This window comes from Nicotiana sylvestris, chromosome 7 (assembly GCF_000393655.2).
Source record: "Nicotiana sylvestris chromosome 7, ASM39365v2, whole genome shotgun sequence".
Taxonomy (NCBI): domain Eukaryota; kingdom Viridiplantae; phylum Streptophyta; class Magnoliopsida; order Solanales; family Solanaceae; genus Nicotiana; species Nicotiana sylvestris.
In genome coordinates, this window is record NC_091063.1 from 18,975,289 (window position 1) to 19,000,439 (window position 25,151).

At 37.2% G+C, this 25,151-nt stretch overlaps 1 protein-coding gene across 1 annotated transcript; it reads left to right on the plus strand.

Annotated features, from left to right (window-relative positions):
* The first annotated feature begins 21,848 nt into the window (after positions 1–21,848).
* Positions 21,849–25,151, plus strand: LOC104234749 (BTB/POZ domain-containing protein At5g48130). Its single transcript, XM_009788370.2, has 4 exons — positions 21,849–21,937; positions 22,023–22,092; positions 22,514–23,692; positions 24,313–25,151. The coding sequence occupies exons 1-4, from the start codon at positions 21,849–21,851 to the stop codon at positions 25,036–25,038; spliced, it is 2,064 nt and encodes a 687-aa protein (XP_009786672.1). The 3' UTR covers positions 25,039–25,151.

A 25,151-nucleotide genomic window follows, 5' to 3' on the forward strand; every position in this document is an offset into this window, starting at 1 on the left:
AGTTTCTAAGAATGAGTGTAAGTGCAATAGGGGGGTTAGGGAGTGCCATGGCAGGCTGGTGGTCATGGCTAGCCATAGGATAGGCTGGCACACCCCTGACCAGGCCTGTTCAGCCAACAAAGAAGAGCATAGACCTATTGAAGGTCAGACTGTGGTTTGGACAGTGATTAGGACACTGCCAGACCAAAGTCTCAGGCTCAAAATACACATAAAGGGAAAGGGGAATGGGAATTGAAAGAGTTTAAGACTCAGGGAGTCCAGTCCATATACATGAACAACAATATCAAGTGTTGTCATGTTTTCTGAACCATAACTCAACATACAAAGGGTTTAGGGATGGGGATTCATATAGGAGTAGGAATAAACAAACTTGCAAAAAGCAGTAAAATAAACAAAGAGAAGACTGAAGCATAAACTCATAAGAGAGAGGCAGAATTTAAACAAGAAGAGACATACCAGTTGCAGAAAAGTAAGCAGGAAGAAAAGCAGAATACTTGCAGCCAAAGCACAATCAGAGAAGAGGACTCTAGCTTATGAGTTTAGAGAAAAACTCGAATGCTTTTAAGAAAAACTAAGAGTATTTGAGAGAAGAAGTAGTGACTTATGTTGTGTGTGTTCGTGACTTTGAAAGAGAAGAGTATAGGTATTTATAGTTTTGAAAACGAGTAAAGAATAAGGTAACAAGTATAGCTTTAACACAAATATGGGCATGATCACAATCAGAATCAATTAACACAAGACTTCCCTTTAATCAAGGGATTATTGTTCAAACGGATACTAACAGGATTAAAAAATAAGGAAAGAAAATCAGTCTGTAAGCAGAATGGTTGTTGCCATAAAAGGAGCAGTAAAATCATACAATAGGTATTTAAGTCCAAGTACAGGATTGTACTTATTTTTGGAAAGGGTTTAGTAAGGCCAAACCAAGAAAGAGAATCAATTAACCCTTAACATGCGAGTAAGAGGGAAAAGTTTTGAAATCAGTTATGAGTTTGAAAATCAATCACAGAAGAGACTCAGTATATAAAGGAATGCACAAGTAATAGACATGTTAGGCCAAGCTATGGCAAAAGAAACAACATACATTAGTAGCATAGAGCAAGCATTCGAAGCATGATAGTCAGGTTTCAGTGGTTTAGTAATAGAGAAAAGGATCAAAGGCATGCAAAGAGTCTAGTGAAAATCATAGCCGAGTTTGACAGGTAGCAAGAACTCAGAACCAAAAGAGTCACATAAAGAAAAAAGAGAGTTGAAGTAAAGGAATCACATTGAGCAATTTCAATAGACGAAGAACTTCAGGAACTCAAACAGACCACCAAAGAACTAGGGTTTTCAAAATCAGTCAGGTTTAGAGGCGATAAACAAGTGAAACAAGCAAACAAATTTAGAATCTCGAATAAACCCCAAAAATTAGGGTTTTCAACATGCTAACTCAGATAGAAAAACAAGGTAAACGAATGTTAACAAACAGACTAAGAAACTCAAACAAAATCTCAAGAATTAGGGTTTTAAACATGCTAACTCAGATAGAAAACAACACAAGCAAAACACAGTAAAACATGTCGAGAATCAGAGAAGAGATTCGAAATACCTTAACATAAAACCCTAATTAAAGAATAAAGAGTTTTGAAAGCAAAAAATTAAAGAAACTTTGAGAAAGATGCTTAGAAAGTTCAAACACATATAGATCCGGGGCAGATGAAATCGAAGGAACCTTAGATATTAGGATTTCGTAAGAAACCCAGGCAATGAGAAAGGCTTTGAAAACCATCGATCTAAGCAGGAAAGTCGAAGATCGAACTCGAATAGCCATGGCTGGCCTGGACAAAGGTTGAAGACGATCGGAGAACAATCATCAAGTAAAGTCTTGGTCGAAACCCATTCAAGATCTGGTCATAGGACCTCAAAGACGAGCACGTAGAGGCCATGAGAGGCTGGTACAGGTCTCCGATGAGCCTGGGAAGCCATGGATTAGGATTTCAGTGAGAGGCGGCGGCTAGGGTTTGAGGTTGGTTGAGAGAAAGTTGAGAGAAAGAAGGGATTCAAAGGCAGTGTCTCTGAAGGAATGGGGTAGGTTTAGGGGTCGTTTGAAATTAAAAAGAAAAGAATCAATGGTGGTCGTTGATCTAAGTGATCAACGGCCGAGATTGAACAGGGTTATGGGCTGGGTCGGTTGAGTAGGTGCTGGGTAGGGTTAAATGTAATTGGGCTGGGTAGTTTGGGCTCGAATTTGGGGATGAGTTGGGTTAATTAGGGGTGCCAAATTGGCTGAAATTGAAATACAATTGAGGCTAGATTGTAAATAGCCACTTTTCCTATTTTGTTTTATAAAAAATAGCAATAACGATTTTAAGAACAAATTAAAAGTACCAGGTAAACAAATATCATATAAATATTAATTAAAAAATGTTGGGGTTAATTTTATAATTATAAGATGATATCAATTACGAAATAGGCTATAATTGCAATTATATGCAATTTAGCTTTTAAAAATGCCAAACGAATTTGTAAAAATGTGGAAAAAATACATTAATTGTATTTTGGTGTAAATATGAGGATAAAATAAGTTATTCACCCAAATAGATAATTTTGGGAACAATTATTGGATTTATGGTATTAAAATAGGCAATAACTTGGTTTTAAAAATCATTAAACATACCAAAACTCTTGGGTGTGCTGATATATGCACATATATGCTATTTTGGAAATTTTTTGGGTATAAAATTACCTAGAGAAAAATTGGGTATCAACAGTGCTCCTATATATGGGGCTACGTACGCACGAGGTGACGAAAATTTATGAGAATTGTAGGTTTTATTTGGAAGACCTAGAAATTTATATTTCGGATTTTTACCATGATTTTGGGCATGGAATTAGGAGAAAATCATATATTTGAGTTCGTGAGTTCATGGGTAAACTTTATCTTTGAAAATTTTTGGAATCCTGGCATGTGGGCCCGAGGGCAGTTTTGTCAACTTTTCGATCAGGGTTAGGAATTGTTATAAATAGGATTATAATGAGTAATTGGACATATATTAATGGATTTGCATAATTATTGGATAGTTTGGGAGCATTGTGCATCGATTCAAGTCTTCGGAAGAGCGTGGAATGCCTGTTATGGATCTTCGGAGCGAGGTGAGTCTCATTTCTAACCTTGTAAGAGGGAACTATCCTCATAGGTGAAATAATTGGTTATGTGCTTCTATTTGTGGGGGATACGTATGCACCAGGTGACGAGAGTTCGTGCGTAGCTACTAATATATGTAAGTCCGGGTAGTCTAGGACCCAAAAACATGTTATACTTGGAATATCTGTAATCTTATTGACAGTTGAATTGCTTAAATCCTATCAAATTGGTAAATGAATTTATAAAAGGATTAAATTCATTTTCTTAAATCGGTAAAAGAGAATTGTCTTTTATTTGGATAAATGTTCCCCGATAATTTTCTTAATTGGCTGTTTGAGCATGTATTTCTATGTGTACCTGCGCCGCATATATGATTCGCGAGCAGGGTGATTGTTTATTTAAATTTGACCGTGTCACATGTATGATTCGCGAGCGGGGTAATAGATGCATCTATGGTTCGCGCCATTCGACCCTCGGTAGTGCACATTTTACATTTATATTGGATTGGGTCGTATGACCTCGACATGATTTGCGCATGCTTGTATTGCTTGCCCGGATATTTATTGATATTTGCTCTCCTCGACTTGAGATAATTGTTAATGAATGGGTTATGAATTCGGAGACTTTTAAATAAAAAGGAACTTTTACCTGTTTCATGACTTTTTTGAATTTACTGTTGTTCTTAATAAATCTGTGATTCATCGCATTAATAATATTACTATTGGACCACTAGCAAGTGTTGAATTCGACCTCTCATCTCTACTTCTTCGAGATTAGACGGGATACTCATTGGATACACGCTGTTTTCGAACTCATACTACACTTGCTGTGCATTTTTATTGCACAGATTTATATGTGACTAGTGGCGTAGCAGCATAGTTGATATGGAGACTTAGGTGAGCTGCATTTATCGAGACGACCCGCAGCCAGTAGAGTCCCCTTCAGAGTATTGTACTGTTCTTTTTTCATTTCTGTCCACTTTGTATTTGGGACAGTTACCATATTTTATTTCATTCCCTAGTAATGCTCATGCACTTGTGACACCGGGTTCCGGGATGATTATGGGGTATCTTGTATTAACTGCTTAATATTCATATTTGATTTGAAACGATTATCTTTTACTGGTAAAATTGAAGGAAAATTATAGTTTTTAAAATTATTAAAATGAGAATTTAATTAAGTATTTTGGTTGGCTTGCCTGATAGTGGTGTCCGGCGCCATCACAACCCTTAGTGAAATTTGGGTCGTGACAACATGGTATCAGAGCACTAGGTTCCCTTAGGTCTCATAAGTCATGAGCGAGTCTAGTAGAGTCTTGCGAATTGGTACGGAGACGTCTGTACTTATCGTCAAGAGGCTACGGGGCTGTTAGGAGAACTTCCTTTCTTGATTCCTCATTGTGCGATTTGATTCTTTGGGGCTTATGCCCTTATTTCCTTCCTACTCAACCTTATGCGACTCGAATCGCTTGTTAGAAATCGAGAAATGAGGAATTGTAATGGTACTACGGACATGGTGCGGGATGTTTCTCCCGGTATAGTTGATTGGGCTATTGACGTCGCCTTGCGGAAGGATTTTTCTATCGTTTCGGCTTGGTAGTTGTGCTTCTAAGAGCTTAGAGGTTATGCACAGGTTTCTATGATGCTAACGATTGGTTATCGCACAGTAATGACTTGATAGCAGGATACTTGCCTATGTGTTGGGGCAGTGAATGATTTGAAAGGAAGCCTACTCAGTGCACGATTCAGAGATCTAATATTTCATTTTCGGCAGAGGAAAAGCAATTGACCTAGGGACGTCCAGATTTGGAGTGATGGAGTAACAAGACTTGGTGATTTCAAGCGTGATGGGATTTTTATCTGCGATGTGGTGTCGTCATCCGCGATTGAATGTGTTAAGTTTGCTGGTGTTATGGTCTTCTGCAATTCACCTTTGGGGTAAGATATTGTGAAATAATATTGGAGAAATTATTGTTAGATATCGCGGGGTTCGGTGGTTCTGGATTGAATTAGTGTTTCTAATGTTGACGGCTCAAAAAAAAATGATCTTCAGAGAGGTTTAAAGTTAGTAGCGATTTGTGGGTTCAAGTGTTATGAAGATAGATTTTATTTAAGGCAACAACTAAACGGCAAAGGATGAGGAAGGACATGTGGGGAGTGTCAGGCGGTGGTTAAAATTTCTAGAAGGCCAAGTATAAGAAGCAAAGGTCGAGTAGTCGATTAAAGGGGTAAGTTCCGCCAAAGTGGGTGAGTGGCGGAGTTGCATATGGGCTTGGTGGTTGGATGACCACGCACCTTGAGGAGAGTTTGGAATGATTTAGGAATTTTAGAGATTGGTGATTGGGGCCTACGGATTTAATTTGGAGCATGGGCTATTGTGCGGCAGGAGATTTGATATAACAGAAAAGAGCTGCTTGAAATGAAGAAGGATACAACATAACTTTGAATTGGAAGGATGTTGCCGCACATCTAATTGATGTCCACGAGGGGTGGATGGACTTGTGCAACTAGAGAGTGAGCTTGGACTCAGGATGGGTTATTGATGTCGTAGTGATTGTACCCCGTGCAACAGCGTTAGAAGATGTCGGAAAGTGATTTCTACAGGTGGGTTATTCCCTGTGAGCAGGTTAGCGGTCGCGTAGTTGGTGAAGCTTCTGCGGAGGATTTTACTGGCCATTCCGGTAAGAGGTCGAATATGTGAATGTTGATGGAAATTCAGGGTGTTCATGAAGTGCTAATGGAAGGATTTCAAGTAATCTGGCGGTTTAATTGTGCGAGGTCATGTCAATAAGAGATAAAGAATCTTAGTGAATTCCAAAGGTGTGTAATAGTGGCTTCAAGCTAAGTGGGAGAGACCCACCGCCTATAAATGGGTTGCATGGTTAACTACTTGCGAGGTTTCTGGTTATTAGCATATTGATGGGTTATTTCAGCTATGGGAAAAGGATATAAGTGGTAATTTGAGCAAAGGGATTGTTAAAGGTGTGCTATGGTTGGCCCTATTGGCTCATGTTCAGACTTGGGGAAGGATTCAGGATTTATCCCTTGTATAGATACGGGTTTCAAGGAAAGTGAGTCTGTCGGGTGCTTCGTCGAGAGGGTATTCAAGTGATAGAAGATTCATGGAGTAGATTATATTCAGGGCCAAGTCAGAGCAGGTGGCGCTCAACAACGGTCCTGGTGGATTCAAAGGGGTAAAGTGTGGTACCTAATGATTTTGAGCCTATAGGTACGGTTAAGGATCAAGCTTTGTAGCAGCTTATGAGAAGAGGCCTAGAATGTTCTATGATGTTTTGACTTGTAGTGCTGCATTTGGGAGGAAAATGATAAAGGACTTCGGATTCGTAGAGAGATTATTAGAATGGGCATACCAGTTGAGGATGTGAATGTGCACACAAGGGAGGTATGAAATAGTTTGTGGAATTTGAGACTGCATGGTCTCGTGATTCAAGGTAACTCGGGATAAGTACGGATGGAGTGAGCTATGTGTTGAATTGTGTTACTATTATTTCAAAGGCAATCAAGGATAAATTGTACGAAGATAGATTGGCTAGCCATAGTTGAATTGGCATATTGGTGGTTGTGATCAGTTCCTTCAGCGTGATCAAGTTATGCAAATGATCTGTGATGGTACGTGTGAGGCTTGTCGATCACAGTAATTAATGTTATTTAGAAGTACTCTACTGTTATGGCATGTTATGTGTAGGCGGATCTCGGAAGGGCTATGGTGGCTTAGACCACTACTTAGAGATTTGCATATTTTACGGTTATGAGAATTCACCTGTGTGTTGCTATGGTTCTCCTGAAGTGAGTTAAGTGAAAGGTTTTTATATGATGAAGTGTTAATCTATTAGTGGTTCCGGATTTATGACAAAAAATGTATTCTATCGTATATTGGCATGATGGGTGCAGTGAGTGGTATGGATTTTGAATTGAGGATCAAGGTTGCAGTTCGGTGTTGACAAGGATGTCACGAGCTCGGATAAGCAGGAAAGGAGTTTCGATGTTTAAAGTAAGTGGGTATTGCCTTCAGCGTCACCTGAGATCGGTGTTTTATGGAAAAAGGCTTTGCATCCTGGTCAAGGATTCTTGATCGTTTTTCAGTGTTAGTGCGGCCGGTGGTTTGGATGTACAGACCTGTTATCTGTCACGGAAGGTTGTGGGGGCGTGCCCCACGGGAAGGTTGTATAAGTGTGGCATGTAGTCACTTGATTGATTAAAGAGTTAAACCAAGTATGAAGATTGTGGTGATGACGTTAAATTGAGAATTGATGCCTGGAGGGAACTTGGTCTATTAGGTTGTGGACTGTGGAGGATTACTCCGGTTATGATGGTTGTTCTTGTGTGTTATGAGAAAAGGGGAGTTATTATGGACCTTTGAAAGGTTATTAGCTTAGTTCAGTGCGATCTGAATCAGCTTGAGGTCTGTGGATAGATTTAAATGTGAATATGGGCTCTATATCAGGCCAGATGTGTTCATTTCAGCAATGTGCTCCTTATGGAAGAGCAGTCGGGGTATTATTTCGTCGTCAGCTATTTCATGTAATGATAAATTGCGCTGTGTGAGTTGTGAGATGGCTTGGTGAATTTCTTATGTGTTGAGGTTCTGCGCAGTGATGATGTTATATGAGCGGAATGGTCTTGAGATTCAAATCGTATATCGCACCTCAGTTGCGCTTGAGTTCGTAGCTTGTAGTGCTATATGTTTCCCCAGGGATGGTATTATGCACTTAGCGTGCTTGTGACCGATATTCGGTATTTTGTTGTAATGAGCAATCTAGCTCAGTGTGTAACTCCTTTGTGAATTTTATGTGTGGATCGGGTGGCACGCCGCCAAGGGTATGTTGTTTGGATCGGGTTGCGCGCCGCAACAATGTGATATTGAGTACAGTTCCCTATATTTTATTTTTATGTGTGTTGTTTCCTATTTTTCTGAGGAAAACTCATATTAGTTATGTGCCTGCATCGCATGTATGATTCGCGAGCGGGGTGTCTGTTCAATTATGTTGACCGCGTCACGTGTATGATTCGCGAGCGGGGTAATTGGATTTCCTTTTCAGAGTTCGTTTCCTTTATGTATCATGTTCTAATTGGTAGCCTATTGGCACATTGTGATAGCATATGAGACTTTTTGATCATGTCCGGGGTGGCTTATTGCCTAAGCAGTTCGTACGGGGTGAGACGAGATCATTGGATTTAGGATCATTGTAATCTGATTATATGAGGTATATTAAGGAGCAAAGACCATTATTTGGTTCAGAATAAGGTGGTGGTTCCTGACAGGAGTATAGACCCAATGAATGGTTGATTCGGCAGTTAGTTATGAATTTCTACACATCTCTTCTGTCGTGGCAGTATTATAAGAGTTAGAGCAAGACCTATGTATGTCATGGGGTGTAATGGGAACATCAGATTCATGGAATTTCGACTAAATTGATCAGAAAATGTTATTGTGGTCTTGTGAGTAAAGTGGTGCAAGGTGTGAATTCAGCTAAGGTATGTAGTCATGTTTTGGTGCTGCGTGTAGTTATTGATTCAATGAGCGTATGTTGGAACAGGCCTGGCAGAGAATTCCGGATGTTGGAATTGGGCTATAAGGATTATTTGCCTAAGTGAAAAAGGGTATCTTCAGATTGATCGAGCTAGGGTGCCTAGCTGAGTTGTGGTAGCACAGGTAGGTGCTCGAGGTGTTAAACAGTGATTTCGAGCAACTCCAGCTCAGCTCTTAGCACATTCGAGGACGAACGTATGTTTAAGTGGGAGAGAATGTAACGAGCCGACCGGTCGTTTTGATCTCTAGCACATCGTTCAGCAGTTTGAAGCCATGAGTAGCTTCACTTCAGGTATTATGACTTGTGCGCACGGTCGGAATTGAATTTCGGGAAGTTCGGAGTTGATTTGGAAAGAGAATTCTCATTTCGGAAGCTTTAAGTTGAAAGAATTGACTAAGGTTGGATTTTTGAGTAAACGACCTCGGAATCGGGATTCGAAGGTTCCAGTAGGTTCGTATGATGATTTCGGACTTGGGCGTATGTCCGGACTGGGTTTTGGAAGACCCGAGAATGTTTCGGCGCCTATTGTGGAAGTTAGCATTTTTGGAAGAATCTCATAAGTTTGGATTGAAGTGCATTTCAGCGTTATCAATGTCCTTTTGAGATTCCGAGTCTGGGAATAGCTCCGTATGGTGATTTTGGTATTGGGAGCGCGATCAGAAGTGAATTAGGAGGTCCGTAGGTCATTTTCGAGTCATTTAGCTAAAGATACAAAATTTGAATGTTTTTGAGAAGTTTGACCGGAAGTGGAATTTTTGATATCGGGATCAGAATCCAATTCCGGAAGTTGGAGTAGGTCTGTAATGTCAAATATGACTTGTGTGCAAAATTTGAGGTCAATCAGACGTGATTTAATAGGTTTCGTCATCGAATGTAGAAGTTTGAAATTCTAAAGTTCCTTAAGCTTGGATTGGGGGTCGATTCATGATTTTAGCATTGTTTGATATGATTTGAGGCCTCAAGCAAGTCCGTAATGTGTTTTGGGACAGGTTGGCATGATTGGTTGGGGTCCCGGGGGCCTCGGGTGATTTTCGGATGGTTAACGGATCAATTTTTGGAATTTTAAGAAGAAGAGATCACCTGCCTTCTGGTGTAACCGCACCTGTGAGGTTTGGGCCGCAAGTGCGGAGCCGCAGAAGCGACCCTTGGGTCGTAGACGCGGAAATGGGCCAGTCAGGTTGGGACCGCAGATGCGGTCGATTTGTCGTAGACGCGTGACCGCACCTGCGGAAGGAGGAGCACAGATGCGGAAGCCGAGGCTAGGACGAGGACCGCAGAAGCGGAGGGTAGCCCGCACCTGTGGGACCGCAGAAGCGGTCAGGTGATCGCAGGTGCAGAAATGCTGGAATCAGTAAGGTTGTTTAAAACGGGGTCTTAGCTCATTTCAACCCCATTTTCTCCATGGGAGCCGATCTTTGGGCGATTTTGGAGCTCCATCTTGGTCATCCATGTCAGGGTAAGTGGTGTCTACTAGTTTTGAGTTAAGTACTTGGATTATATATGGATTAGAGCATGAAAATTTATGAGAATTGTGGGTTTTATTTGGAAGACCTAGAAATTTATATTTCAAATTTTTACCACGATTTTGGGCATGGAATTAGGAGAAAATCATATATTTGAGTTCGTGAGTTCATGGGTAAACTTTATCTTTGAAAATTTTTGGAATCCTGGCATGTGGGTCCGAGGGCAGTTTTGTCAACATTTCGATCGGGGTTAGGAATTGTTATAAATTGGATTATAATGAGTAATTGGACATATATTAATGGATTTCATAATTATTGGCTAGTTTTGGAGCATTGTGCATCGATTCAAGTCTTCGGAAGAGCGTGGAATGCCTGTTATGGATCTTCGGAGCGAGGTGAGTCTCCTTTCTAACCTTGTAAGAGGGAACTGTCCTCATAGGTGAAATAATTGGTTATGTGCTTCTATTTGTGGGGGATACGTATGCACCAGGTAACGAGAGTCCGTGCGTAGCTACTAATATATGTAAGTCCGGGTAGTCTAGGACCCAAAAGCATGTTATACTTGGAATATCTGTAATCTTATTGACAGTTGAATTGCTTAAATTCTATCAAATTGGTAAATGAATTTCTAAAAGTATTAAACTTCATTTTCTTAAATCGTTATAAGAGAATTGGCTTTTATTTGGATAAATGTTCCCCGATAAATTCTTAATTGGATATTTGAGCATGTATTTCTATGAGTACCTGCATCGCATGTATGATTTTCGAGCAGGGTGATTGTTTATTTAAATTTGAGCGCGACGCATGTATGATTGGAGAGCGGGGTAATAGATGCATCTATGGTTCGCGTCGTTCGACCCTCAGCAGTGCACATTTTACATTTATGTTGGATCGGCTCGTACGACCTCGGCATGATTGCGCATGCTTATATTGCTTGCCTGGAGATTTATTGATCTTGATATTTGCTCTCCCCGGCTGAGATAATTGTTAATGAATGGGTTATGAATTCAGAGACTTTTAAATAAAAAGGAACTTTTACCTATTTCATGACTTATTTGAATTTACTGTTGTTCTTAATAAATCAGTGATTCATTGCATTAATAATATTACTATTGGACCACTAGCAAGTGTCGAATTCGACCTCTCGTCTCTACTTCTTCGAGATTAGACGGGATACTCATTGGGTACACGTTGTTTTTGTACTCATACTACACTTGATATACATTTTTGTTGCACAGGTTCATATGTGGCTAGTGGCTTAGTGGCATAGCGGCATGGTTGAAATGGAGACTAAGGTGAGTGTCATTTATCGAGACGACCCGCAGCCAGCAGAGTCCCCTTTAGAGTATTGTACTGTGTTCTTTTCATTTCTTTCCACTTTGTATTCGGGATATTACCGTATTTTATTTCATTCCCTAGTAAATGTTCATGCACTTGTGACACCGGGTTCTAGGATGATTATGGGGTATCTTGTATTAACTGCTTAATATTCATATTTGATTTGAAACGATTATATTTTACTGGTAAAATTGAAAGAAAATTATAGTTTTCAAAATTATTAAAATAAAAATTTAATTAAGTATTTTGGTTGGCTTGCCTGACAGTAGTGCCCGGCGTCATCACGACCCTTAGTGGAATTTGGGTCGTGACAATTTCATTCGGGAGAAAGCTTGGAAGAGCTAATTGAAGAGGGAATTTAGAAGGATTTCGTGGAGGTAAGATTTTTGGACCCTAAACTTGTTTCTATGATGAATTTTAACATTTTAAGCGTGAAATCTATGGAAAATCAGTAGCAAAATTGGGGGTTTAGGGCTTGGAAATTGGAGACCTTAATCTAGGGATTTGAGGGGTCATTTGTGATTGGATTTTGATATTCTTGATATGTATGAACTCGTGAGAGGATGAGGATTCCATTGATGTTAATTTTATCGGATTCCGAGATGTAGGCCCGGGGGCCGAGTTTGAGCAATTTAGGGATTTTTTATGTAAATTGGATATTTTCGAGTGGGCTTTGTTCCCTTAGCATATTTTAATGATTATATACTGATTGTGGCTAGATTTGGAGCATATGGAGGTCGATTCGTGAGGGAAAAGTCATCGCGTGCTAGAGTTTAGACCGGATCGAGGTGATATATGATTGTAAATGATGTCTTGAGGGTATGAAACCCCGGATTTGCACATCGTTGTGCTATATTGAGGTGACACACACACTTGATGATGAGCGTGGGGTCGTGCACTGTTGGGGATTGTGACCTAGTCCATCCCGAATGACTATTTTACCGTGTATTTGACTGAAATCTATTTGCTATCATCATGCTTTGGGCTGAATGCCATATTTGGGTTTCGTGCCAACTATTTGAACCCTTAGGGGATTTTTATTGATATTTCCTCATTGTCTTGACTTTATACTTGAACGCATTCATGCTATATTTTACTGTTTTCATAACTCATCCATGTTTACTCTGTTTTAATAAATCAAATGATATTTCAAATAATATTTTGGGCTAAGCATCATGTTTTACTATTGTCCGAGTGGCTTATGTGATTTTGACTGAGTAAGGCCGAGGTCTTGTGCTGTGAGGATACTTTTGGGTCGGGTTGCACGCCGCACGGTGATACTCTGATTATGAATATGAGGCCGAGGTCCTGAGTTTGTACGCCAAGAGGTGGCTTGTTGATATGAGGCCGAGAGCCTAGTGATGATGCCACGAGATTACTTGATAATGCGCTTGGGCCGTAAGGGGCCCCTCCAGGAGTCTGCACATCCCCAGTGAGCGCGGGTACCCATTGTGATGAAGGTATAACCTGAGGGGCTGGTATTGTTGACATTGTGCCCGAGGGGCAATCCTTTATGTGCTTATATGTCTTATTTGTCTGTCATTTACCTGTTTAATTGTGTATTTGTGCCCGAGGGGCGGATTTTCTATGCCTATCTATTCTAATTACTTTGCATTCAATTGTTTAACTGTTAAAAAGTTATTTTTAAAGAAGTTTACAACTGAGCTAAGATACTTTAAGAGATTTCACAGCTTTATTGCTTTCTTACTAGTTTTGTACTACTCTATACAGCATGTTGATGTGCTTTTCGTGATTTCCTATCACTCGGTCTTTCGTTATGATTATTACTTACTGAGTTGGAGTACTCACTTTACTCTTTGTACCTTGTGTTCATATTCAAGTATTTCTGCACCCGGTAGCGGGTATTAGTTGATAAGAGGTAGAGTCTTTGGAGTTTAGCAAGGTAGTTGCCCGACGTCCGCAGCACTGTTTTTCTCTCTTTGATGTCATTAGACTGTATTTAGTACATTTACATAAATTCTGTTGTATTTTAGACCTTAGTAGATGCTCGTGACTTGTGACACCCCGATGTCGGGTTGTATTTATTTTCGCACTGTTCTTTTAAACTTACATTATGCAATACCTTATTAACTAAAAAGGCTTAAATTGACTTATTAAAACTTTTGTAATGAACTTGGGGATTGTGTCAGCTAGCCTTGTCTTCACGAGAGGCGTCGTCATGATCGGGTTCGGTTTGGGGTCGTGACAGTAGTAAATCCACCTACAGGAGGGAAAAGGTAGCCAGGAAGACCTCAAAAAGAAAAATACAAAACATATGATGAAATAAATTTAAAGAAGTACAAGGTTTCATGTGGCAACTGCGGAGGAGAAGGGCATAACAAAAGATCTTGCAAGAATGCACCCAAAAAGAAATAAAATTTTATGTTGTTAACAGAATATTTCATAAAAATTGTTGGTGAGTTCAGGATAACAGAATTTGATGTGTAATTGTTGAGGTTTTTTAAGATCATAATGTAGTTAGTTAGGATTTTTCTGTATTAAGATAATACTTTCATAGAGTGATTTGTTTATGAATGGTTTCTATATATATAATCTACCACTTTTTTACCATCTCTAGCATCCTTTACATAGTTGTTAATATTTTTTTGTAATTTATCTACAATACAACTACAAAAAAAGTACATTAACTGGAATTGACAGAATAACTACATTATAAATCAGTAGGAAAGGAGTTATATACTAAAATATTATAGATCAAGTATTGTTTACATTCAACAAATAAATATAAAAGCAACAAAACACATTGTTAAATATTTTATACAAATTATCTACAAATTCAACTACAAAAAAACTACAATAGCTGGAGCTGACATAATAACTAGATTATAATTCAGCTAGAAAGAAGTTATATGCTAAAAATAATGTAGATCAGGTATTGTTTACATTCAACAAATTGAATGTAAAAGCAAAAAATGTTTAGATACTGATTTTTACACTTTATCTACAGAAAAACAACAAAATAACTACATATTTTTGCATTGACAGAATAACTGTATAAAAATTCAGTTGGAAAGGATTTATATGCTAAAATAATAAAGATCAAGTACTGTAAACATTCAACAAGTAAATATAAAACCAACAGGATGTTTCCATTTGAACTACTATACTAGATAAGAAAAAAAAAATAAAGGCTACTATAATTGTAGCGCAAGTCTGCTACAATTAAAATACAACAATATTGTTCAAAAACTTGTCTACCGTCTTTCTTCTAAACTAGCATCAACTAAACAATTGTACTATATGTTCCATACAAAACATTACAACTACTTCTTCTTCCTCTGGACTCGTGTTTTCTCATTCAAAGCTGGTGCACCTTTTCTCCTTACCAATTTGCCTGTCACCTCAATTTTACTAATTGCCCCATGCTCCTGCTTCTTTCTAGCATAGTCCCAAAGTAGCGCTCCATAGCGTCTATGATGTTGGTCAATATCAGAAAGGTCTTCTGCCGGAATTGATAACTCTCCAAGACTAACATACTCTACAAAGGCAGCAATAAATACACCACAATCGCTACAAAGATAAAAAAATGTCAATATTTACCAAATGATAGAAAAAAAAGGGTTAAATGTATAGAAAGAAAGAAGATTTTTGTTACAGTGATACTTCTTTTTGCTGTGGTATCTCTCCGACGATCCACTGAATGTTAAGAGGGTCGGTAACAGCTTTCTCAATGTATGCCTTTGTATTCTTGAAGTTAATTTTTTACGCTTCCCATAAAAACCGGTGCATGACAAATACAAAGGGATAATAACAAAAAACTTGTTGACACAAGATTCAACAATAGGGTGATTGCGTGAAGAGACCATGGAATCATACGCATAAAGTTGCATGTCTACAATGTCAAAAACAACCAATACCTAGTGGAATTTTTCTACAATGTTGATGGGCATTATGACATAATCAACTTCATCACATGCAACATTTGCGAGTAGTCTATACCCCAATATATATTCTGCTACAACGTCCTGGGGTTTGACAACAGAAAAACTTCTTTTCTTGAAGAGAATTTTGGAACTTTCATAAATTTGTTCAATCCTAGTCTTGAACAAATAATCTGTTGTAGTCAACCTGGTCTTGTTTTGGGGGCCATACTTGCCTCTTTTCCTCAAGTAATACATTATAACATCAGTGTGTTGCAACAAAAACAAATTGCATTTATACTACAAGTTATCTTCAAATAATCTTACACAAAATTACAAAATAACTACAATTACATTACAAATAGAAAACAAAGCATCTACAATCAGAATACAAATTATCTATAAATTATCTACAAAATATCTACAAATCAAATACATTGAATCTTACCGAGTCATTGAGGACTTGTCCGGGGTGTGCCAGGGAAAAGAACCACTCCTTCTTGTCAACCTTTTTCACTCCAAGATCTAACCATGGCTTAATTTGGTTGTCCTTTATAGAATACGGAGCCTTCCTCCTATATAAACAAATAGAAATTAAAATAAAATTATTAAATGAAGTGGATATGTAAAAGATGAATACTGGAATAAAAGTGTCAAATTGTGCAAACTAACCTCTTTGAACCTGTATCGGTACCGTGGTATGACCACTTGTTGAATTGATCCAACAACTCAGGATCTACATCTTGACCAATAACATTAGTAAATGGGTGCTTGAGGTGAAAAATTTGAGGTCCAACCGAGGTGCTGCCACCAGAACTGTATAAAGGGAGAAATGGTGATCGGGCATGCTTTCCCGGCTGCCTTGTTCTACCTTGATGCACGAGTGTTGTTTCATCTTGTATAGGCTCGCCGAACTTAACCAACTGGGAGAAGTTATTAGGCAGCTCGAAATCATCAAGTGTAACCTCCTTCTTCTCACCTCCGTAGTCTTCTGAATCACCTGCATTCACATACTCTGCCTCTTCACCTACACTGTCATCTTCCTCATTCTGCTGTTCTCTTTGAGCTGCTACTGTCACTCCGCAAATTGGAGATTGTGCATGCATATCTTCCCTCTCTGTAACATCATGTATATCTAGCTTAATAGAATGGTAAAAATATTGAAACATAAAGCAAATATCTCTGAATACAATTTCATACCTGCACTCTCTTCATCAACTGTACCTTCAAAATGTGTATATAAATCAACACGTGCTGGATGATTTTCTTCACCAAGTGCACCTTCAACATGTTCTGTTTTTTTCATTAAAAATGTTAAATCATACTGGATAGTAGTGGCTTGATAGTTTAAGAAGATATGTAGGTGTGTTATAAGATCTATATAAATCTGTAGAGCTGTGCCAATATGCTGTATTTATTTGTATCTATTTTGTATATATAATGTAGAAAAATTGTTTTATAGATAACTTATAGATATTTTGTAGATATTCTGTAGATAATTGTAGATAAAGTAGAGTTATTTTGTAGATACCTGTTTTACTGGTGCTGGCCTGCACTGGTTCTCCACTAGTGAACTAAAATTGCTGATTGTCTTTTGGTTGGTCAGTATTTTTGGTTGAACTCCCAGCAAACTGAAAGTTTTATATTAGTTAGGATATATATTTTAGAGGTGACATAAATAGTTTTGTTAATATGAATAAAATTCAAATGTTACCTTTGCATCAACTTGAACATTTCGATTGTTTATCACCTGCAAAACAGTCTTGACTGACTCATTTATTAGCACTCGGATGCTACCTAGTTCTTCAAAGACGTCTTTCCTAAAATCTACAAGCTTTTCATCGACCTACATATTAAAAAAAATACGTAGTTAACTTCAGAATATGTCTTAACATACATTAAAGAACAGATACACTATTATGTATACATCACAATGTTGTTTAGGAATACATGCTACCTTCTCAAGGTCTCTTTTTAACTTTCTTATTTTATGAAGTATAGACTCTTTATCCTCTTTTCCAATTGATTCTTTGGGTTCCAATGGAAGAGCATCAACTTTGGGATCCTCATAAATATGTTCAACTCTTCAATTATGTACTCAACTTTATCAGGCAAAGACATCCCTGAAAGCTCTTCAAGTGATTCATTTATGTTGGTGAACTGAACGAGAAAAAAAAATTAGCTTGATTAAGGCAGAATATGTAGACAAATTGTAGATATTTTGTAGGTAAATTGTATAATCATAAATAAAAACCATTTACCTTCATTCATTCAGGCTTGATAATTCTGTCTTCAATTGCAGCTAACCAAATCTGACCCTTACTAGCTTACCAATTAAGTATGCGAGGGATTGAATTAGAAATCCTTGTAGCTATATCAGTGTTGATGGAGGAGTAACACTCATACAACCATACTTGTATGGCTAGTGGGAATCCTCGAATGAGATAAGAATGAACGAAAGGATTTAGCCTGTGCCTAACTGATTCAATCAACTGTCTGTAAGACTGAATATCCCATGGGTATGTCTCGTACTGACCGGATTCCACCAAATAAAACCTAAAATGATATACCAACCCAATATGGTCTTTCTCTGAAGAACAAATGAAGAATTCTATGAGATATAGAATATATAACTTTACTGCATCCTCATCATTTACCCAGCTTTTGTTGGTTACAATATGTTTAGGTATGTCTTCTCCACTTTTACCTTATTTGGAAAGTAATTGTTCATTATCTTACTGACATAATTCGTAGTGTAACCAAAGTCTATCACCTCGATATGACATCTAAGACCAGTTATTAATGCAAACTTTCTCAATCCAAAATTTAACCTCTCACCTTTTAACTCAGCTGAAAATAGGAAGCATCGGATGAATTCAATTCATACTTCATAAGAAGATGATAGCTTGATTTTCCATGCATAAATTGAGAAATGACAGTAAATAACCAAAGCATGTCTTCTCGAATAGCTTCAAACCATTTGGAGACAAAAGCTCTTTAATTTGGCTAGGAATGCTAGGGTCACATAATGTCTGGAATTTAAGCACCCCATAATCAACATTATGGGATGCAAAAAATGTCCATTTTGCACAAAATATAAATAATCTCACATTAATACAGTGTATAAAAAATATAGATACATTTGTAATTTATCTACAAAATTAACTACAAAAATATACAAAATATCAATAATTTTAAACAGATCAATAAAGCTACAATTAATCTTCAAAATGAAGACAAATAATCTCACATTAATTCAGTGCTTAAAAAACATAGATACATTTGCAATTTATATACAAAATATCTACAATTTTAAATAGATCAATATAGCTACAATTAATCTTCAAAATGAAGACAAATAATCTACAAAGCATAAAAAACACAGATTATGTAGATTTTTAACAACTAAAACAAACAAAATAACTAGTGAAAAAATTACTAAATTCTTACCTTCACAAATGACTATTTTCAAACATTTTTAGGAGATTTAACAGTAGGGGTTTTTTTTTTGAATTTTTCTTCTTTTTGGGAGTTTTTGAACTGGGAGACACCTTCGCTTTCTTTTCAGGTTTACTGATAGGCACATCTTCTACAAAATCATCATCGGACACTATCTCTTTTCCTTTCCTTTTCGCTTGTTTGATTGGCCTCGAAGATTCTCCAGCATCGAAATCATGTTTTTGTTTAGTTCTAGCTTCAGCCCTGATTTGACGCAGAGAAAGATTATGCTTCTTATCTACAATTGCATGTGCAGATTTTCCATGTTTTTGGGTGAATGTGGTGATAATACACCCAAATCGAAAGAAGGTATATCAACTTCTCTAGCTTTTTTAGGGATGTGCTTTGAAGGTTTGTTCTTCTTCTGGGAAAATTTGAGGCTGAAGGTAAATGTGTGTATGAACTTTGAAGAATTGACTTCAATTTTGACTGGTTGTAGAAGAAAAAACTTGAAATTGGACGTTAATGGTGGGGGTTACATATATTTCTCTAGTTTTAGCAGAGGAGATAATGGGAAAGAAACATGAGTGTGGGGTGATACGTGGGTGAGGGTGTGGGTTTGGGAGAGAGAAACGTGGGGGGGATTTGGAGGAATATACGGTACCATTAATTTAGGAGGGATATACGGTACCATTAATGTACGGTTAAAACACATAATGGTATATAATTGGTAATTAGGTATACTAAATGTAATTATATCAAACTTTAAATATTGAGGGTAATATAATTTACTATATGGCATAGGAATGTAAAAATTCCTTTAGCATATTGCAAATTGTCGTAACTTGTTCCACCGTTCAAAATCAATTTCAAATTGGTTTTGCTATTTGGTTTTGTTGCAAATTGTTACATTTGCAACTTGGTGTCATTTTTTTTCCTTTTTTTTTAATTGTTTTTTATTTAAATTGGCCCCACAGTTGAACTTATAAATCTTAAATCATGAATCTGACTCTGTATGTTACTTGCCCATATTTGATTTAAGTTATACAATCATAGTTTAGGTCTTATTACCAACATCGTATATGGAGAAAAATAAAAATAGAAAACATGCAAGATGCAAGTCAAGACAAATTTGTGTATGTATACGTATTAGAAGAGAGGTGTTGGTAGTAAGCAAAGCAAATCCTTCAAACAAAAGCAACTCCCAATTTATACTATTTTATTTTAGAAGCCGTGCCGTCTTGGGTATTGCCTCATCGTATGTTACTACAAAAAGCACTCTCAAAACTTCTTCTACAATTCAGCTAATTACCCTTTTTCTAAATTTTTCATCTTATTATGGTTTGGCTTCAATTTTCCACATTTTGTCTTTCCCAATACACTCGAATTTCCCCCACAAGTTCTTCTTCTTCGTGCATTTCTCTAGGTTAGAATTGTCAAGCTTTTCTTAATTAAACTCACTCAATCTTAATTAAAATATCTTAAGCTGCTTAAGTATAATTTCATAGGAGTAGTTAGCAACAAAAACAAGATTATTACTCCAATTTCTTAATGCTAAGGAAAAATATAATTGAAACAAACATATGCTAGTAAAAAAAACTTTTTATTAGACCTTGAAAGGAAGTTGGTTGAAACTTTTACATGAACAAACGAAGATTTTAAGTTAGCGTTTTGATATAAATTTGGTTGAAACTTAAAAAAAAAAAAATTGAAATTATGTTACAAAATAATTTTTGAAAATCGAAGTTGTATTTGGGCATTCATTTTATTGAAAAAAAAATATGTTAAAGTTTTGCGAGTGTAAGAAAATATTTAACTGCTCGACCAGTTTTTGAGAAGTTGAAAAAAATTCAAAAAAAATTCAAAAACTGATCAAATTTCATGAAAAAACAATGTATTCAATTTTATTTTTATTTTTCTGAAAAATGCAACCAAAATTTATAACCAAACGGAACCGAGCTTGAGTTATATTGAAAATACTTGAGTCTAAATATGTGAACCTAAGAGTAAATTCCGGGTGAAAAGTCAATAAATCTCTTCAAAACAAAATACAATAAAATTCTTGTGTGAAGGTGTATATCTTGTTTCAAAAGCTAGTAAAGTAGTAGTATTTAGAAAGTTCATTGGGAATCTTGAATATTGAATATCATATATAATTTTCTACACAAAGCGACGTATAAAATTCTTGAATGTTTCATAAACTCGATTTTCATATTATGGGAGAAATGAATACAGCAATCTTCAATCCTTCCAAAAAGGGAGGCTAATGCACGTGTGCATACAGTCCAAAAGCCAAGTACTTCAACCTCGAACGTCTTTGAAGCCTTAAAATTAGGAGGTTTTTTGAGTCCCACTTGTGACTTTGACTAAATATAAAAACTATTATAGTCAGATGTCACGAATTGTATTCGTTTGACCTATAAATTACGGGTTAGAGCCGTAAAAATAGTCATTAATGCTTGTATTAGGGTAGATTGTCTACATTAACACTTGGGGTGCATCCTTTCTTGAAGCCATCGTGAATATGGGATGCCTTATATATCAAGTTGTCGTTTACTATAGTCAGAGGCGTAACTTGAGTAATAAGTACAAGTTTGGATAAATCCAGTGGCTTTTGCTTAGTCCTTGTATTTATATTATAGAATTCACTAAATATGTGTGAATTTTTAATTGCGAACCCAGTCGGTAAAACGAGCTATAGATTTTGTAGCAATTTAATAACTCATAAACTTTAAATCCTGATTTCGACTCTAACAATAGTGATCTTAGTTGAGCCAAATATCAGTGAATCCATAAGAAGTCTGCACCTTATTATGTATTTTTTTCCCACTGGTTTTTGCTTCACAGGATTTCTGGATTCTAGAAACACTCTGCCCTTTTACTACTAATTTTTTCGATATTTGAGCTGGGATTTTCCAACATTTATGCTTCCTTTCAGAAACAAATGTTTCTATCTTTGACTATATTTCATGCATTAACTCCATCTGCCATTAAAAACACTCACTCCCTCACTTCCACCCCAAGTCTTATTGGCTACTTCTCATTACTGAATGGGCACTTCTTCAGACTTTTCAGTTCTTTCTAGTCCACTTTCTTCTCCTAATGTTGGTGCCCTCCTTAAGATCAAGATCATTTCATGGTAATGAATTTCAACATTCCCTTTTCTACTTTTCCATTATATAGTTTTTTTTATCTTTTTAACTTATCAAGAAATCTTATTTCAGGAGTCAAGAAACTGGCTTGCCTGTTACTATTCGAGTTCGGATAGGTGATAGAACCTTTAACTTGCATAAGGTGAGATCTCTCAACTTCTTAATGATAAAATAAAATCATTTAGCATGAAGCTCCAAGAAAGTACCATTTTTTTTCCTGATAACCATGGCGTCCGGGTCAGCTTGCGCGCTATGTTGTTCGGACTCTCCGAAAACGTTTCCGGCATGTCAGATCTACAAAAGTAGTGTATTTTTGGAGGATCCAACACGGGCGCGGTAGCGTTTTGGAGAGTGAGTGCAACATAGCTTGCACGCACCTCGACTAATTCCACCCAATACGTACTACCTTCCACCAGTAACAGGTATCCGGTGACTAAGGCTGGATAGATGGGAAGAACACCTATTGTTTTTTGTCTCCACTAGGAAGAAAGTACCACTTCTCAACATGTAATATTATCAATTAGCTCATTTTCTTGGTTAATCTTTGGTTTTTGATGTTGCAGCACCCATTGTTTTCAAAGAGTGGATACTTTAGAAGACAATTGAATGAATCAAATGAAGTTGAATTACCAGGAAATTTCCCAGGAGGACAAGAGACCTTTGAAATGATGGCACTTTTCATCTATGGATCGTCCACGTTGGTCGATCCTTTCAACGTAGCAGCACTAAGATGTGCAGCAGAGTTCCTAGAAATGACAGAAGAGTACAGCTCTGGAAATCTTTGTGAGCGTTTTGACATATACTTAAATCAGGTTGTACTACAAAGCTGGGACGATACTCTGATTGTCCTCCAAAAATGCCAATTATTGCTTCCTTTGGCTGAGGAGCTGCTGATTGTTAGTCGTTGCATCGAATCACTTGCCTTTATGGCTTGTATGGAAATTCTTGACCCCGAAAGGAGAAGAGACCATCCGGTTGTTACATTAGAGGCCTTGGCCAATCAGCATTGGAGCGACGAGACAGTCAAGGAAATTCTCAGCCAAGATTTGTGGATTAAAGATCTTATTGCTTTGCCATTTCCATTTTTTAAGAGGATAATATCGTCTCTGAGAAGACAAGGAATGAAGGAAAAATATGTCAGCCCAATAGTACTTTTCTATGCAAACAAATGGGTACTTTCTAAAAAGACACACCAGTTTTGGCAGAATGCTAGTAAGGAAAGTGAAGTTGAAAATAATACTGATGATGATAACAATAATGAGACAAATGAAAAAATTTCCAAAATCCTTCAGGGAATTCTTGACTTGCTGCCAATGGGAGATAAAGCTAGTAAAGTAATACCTATTGGATTTTACTTCGCTTTGCTTTCAAGATCAGTTCAACTCGGTTTAAGAATTGAAAGTAGAGAAAAGTTGGAAGATCAGATTGCCTGTCTACTATTCTTGGCTCAAGTGGAAGATTTTCTCCTTCCAGAAAGCGACAACGACTCCATTTCTTCGTGCATTGAGTTAACAATAATGAAGAGCATATTTTCAAAATATGTAACCTTCGGAATGGAGTTACCTCATACACCTTCACCAAGAAATTACGTCGTTGCAGAACTTTGGGATGCATATCTTACAAAGATAGCCACTGATCCAAAATGGAGTGCTAAAAGATTCTTGGAACTCATTGAAACTGTTCCATTATCCAGCAGGCAAACTCACGATCATCTCTATAGAGCGTTAAGCACTTTTCTCGTGGTAAGTTTTCTACATCTCTAGCCCCAAAATAGAACTTCAACACTATTTATATGAAATAGGTTTATTTCTGTATATTTCAATGAAAGGCAACCAGATTGCTACATGCATTTTTAGAAGGTTGGCTATTCATATTTCATCTTCAATTGTCAATTTCAAACTCAAATCAAACCTATAATTGGAAAAACCAAGGGTTGTCAATAGAGGCGGAGTCAAGTTTCAACTTTATAGGTTCTGGATTTTAGAACGACGGTTTCAGGTGCTAATAAACTGGATTCTAAATTTAATGTGTACATATATAATGAATTTCATAACACAAATACATTGTTTGAGCAAAAGCTAATGGATTCGGCCCCTATATGCAGCGGCGGAGGCACAAGCCGAACTCAGTAGCTTTTGCTCAAACGGTATATTTGGTATTTTTGAATTCATGAAATATGTATAAATATTAAATGAAGAACTCAGTCATTAACACTAGAAGTCATGATCCCAAAATCCAGAATCCATAAAGTTGAAATCCTGGCTCAGCCTCTGCCTATATGGGCTTCTACTTCCGCTCGTGCTCCCAATTTACTGTTCAATAATTTTTCCTCAACAAAGAAAAATTTTTCTGTTCTATCCAGGCACATCCTGATATGTCACAAGAGGAGAAAGCATTGGTGTGCAAATACCTCAATTGCCAGAAACTTTCACAAGAAGTGTGCATTGAAGCAGTTCAAAATGATTTGATGCCATTGAGACTTATTGTCCAAGCGCTGTTCGTTCAGCAACTAAACACACAACAAGCTTTTAAAGAATGTTCAGACTCGTTTCGTTATGTTCATTGTGGAGAGTACTCAGGAAGCCTGTCGAGTACAATATATGCAAATTCCAGAAGCCAGAATTTGGTAGAGAGTCCATATATGGAAGGAAGCGAAGGCGGAAGCAAACCACTAAGCTTCTTGTTAAAAGATTCAGCAGTGCAAAAGTCTGAATTCTCGAAAAAGGAATATGAATCCACTAGCTTCAGAATCCAAAATCTTGAACACGAATTAATATCCTTGAAAAAAACGCTTCAACTACAGCACATTTCTAAGCAAACAGAAACCATTTCCAAGAAAGTTGAACCAGTTTCTGCAGATTATCAGAGCCTGAGACCATACGGTTTAGAAGGAAGAACACCAAGCAAGAAGAGGAGTAACCCCATTGGACAAGTGACTAGTTGCATTGGTTCTGTGAATTTGACCTCCCAACGACGATATGTTACTAGGTTACTGAAGGTTTTTCGGAGGATAAGTTTGCTTGGCAGAGGAAAATCAAGAAAAAAGTCAGGTGGCAATGGCCTTAGGCCAAAGACATTGAACTTTTGAGATACTCATGTAATTGCATTGTTGGTCAAGAACCGTCGAATATGACACAGTATACTATTTTCCAATTTTGATGTAAGAAAGTTCGGGTAAATAGCAAAAATAAGAACATGTTA

What these genes read in the sequence shown, in the direction of transcription:
- LOC104234749 (XM_009788370.2), top strand. Translation starts at nt 21,849, where the DNA reads ATGGGCACTTCTTCAGACTTTTCAGTTCTTTCTAGTCCACTTTCTTCT. An exon ending in GAACCTTTAACTTGCATAAG is followed by an intron (nt 22,093 to 22,513) that starts GTGAGATCTCTC and finishes TTGATGTTGCAG; the next exon opens with CACCCATTGTTTTCAAAGAG. An exon ending in CGTTAAGCACTTTTCTCGTG is followed by an intron (nt 23,693 to 24,312) that starts GTAAGTTTTCTA and finishes TGTTCTATCCAG; the next exon opens with GCACATCCTGATATGTCACA.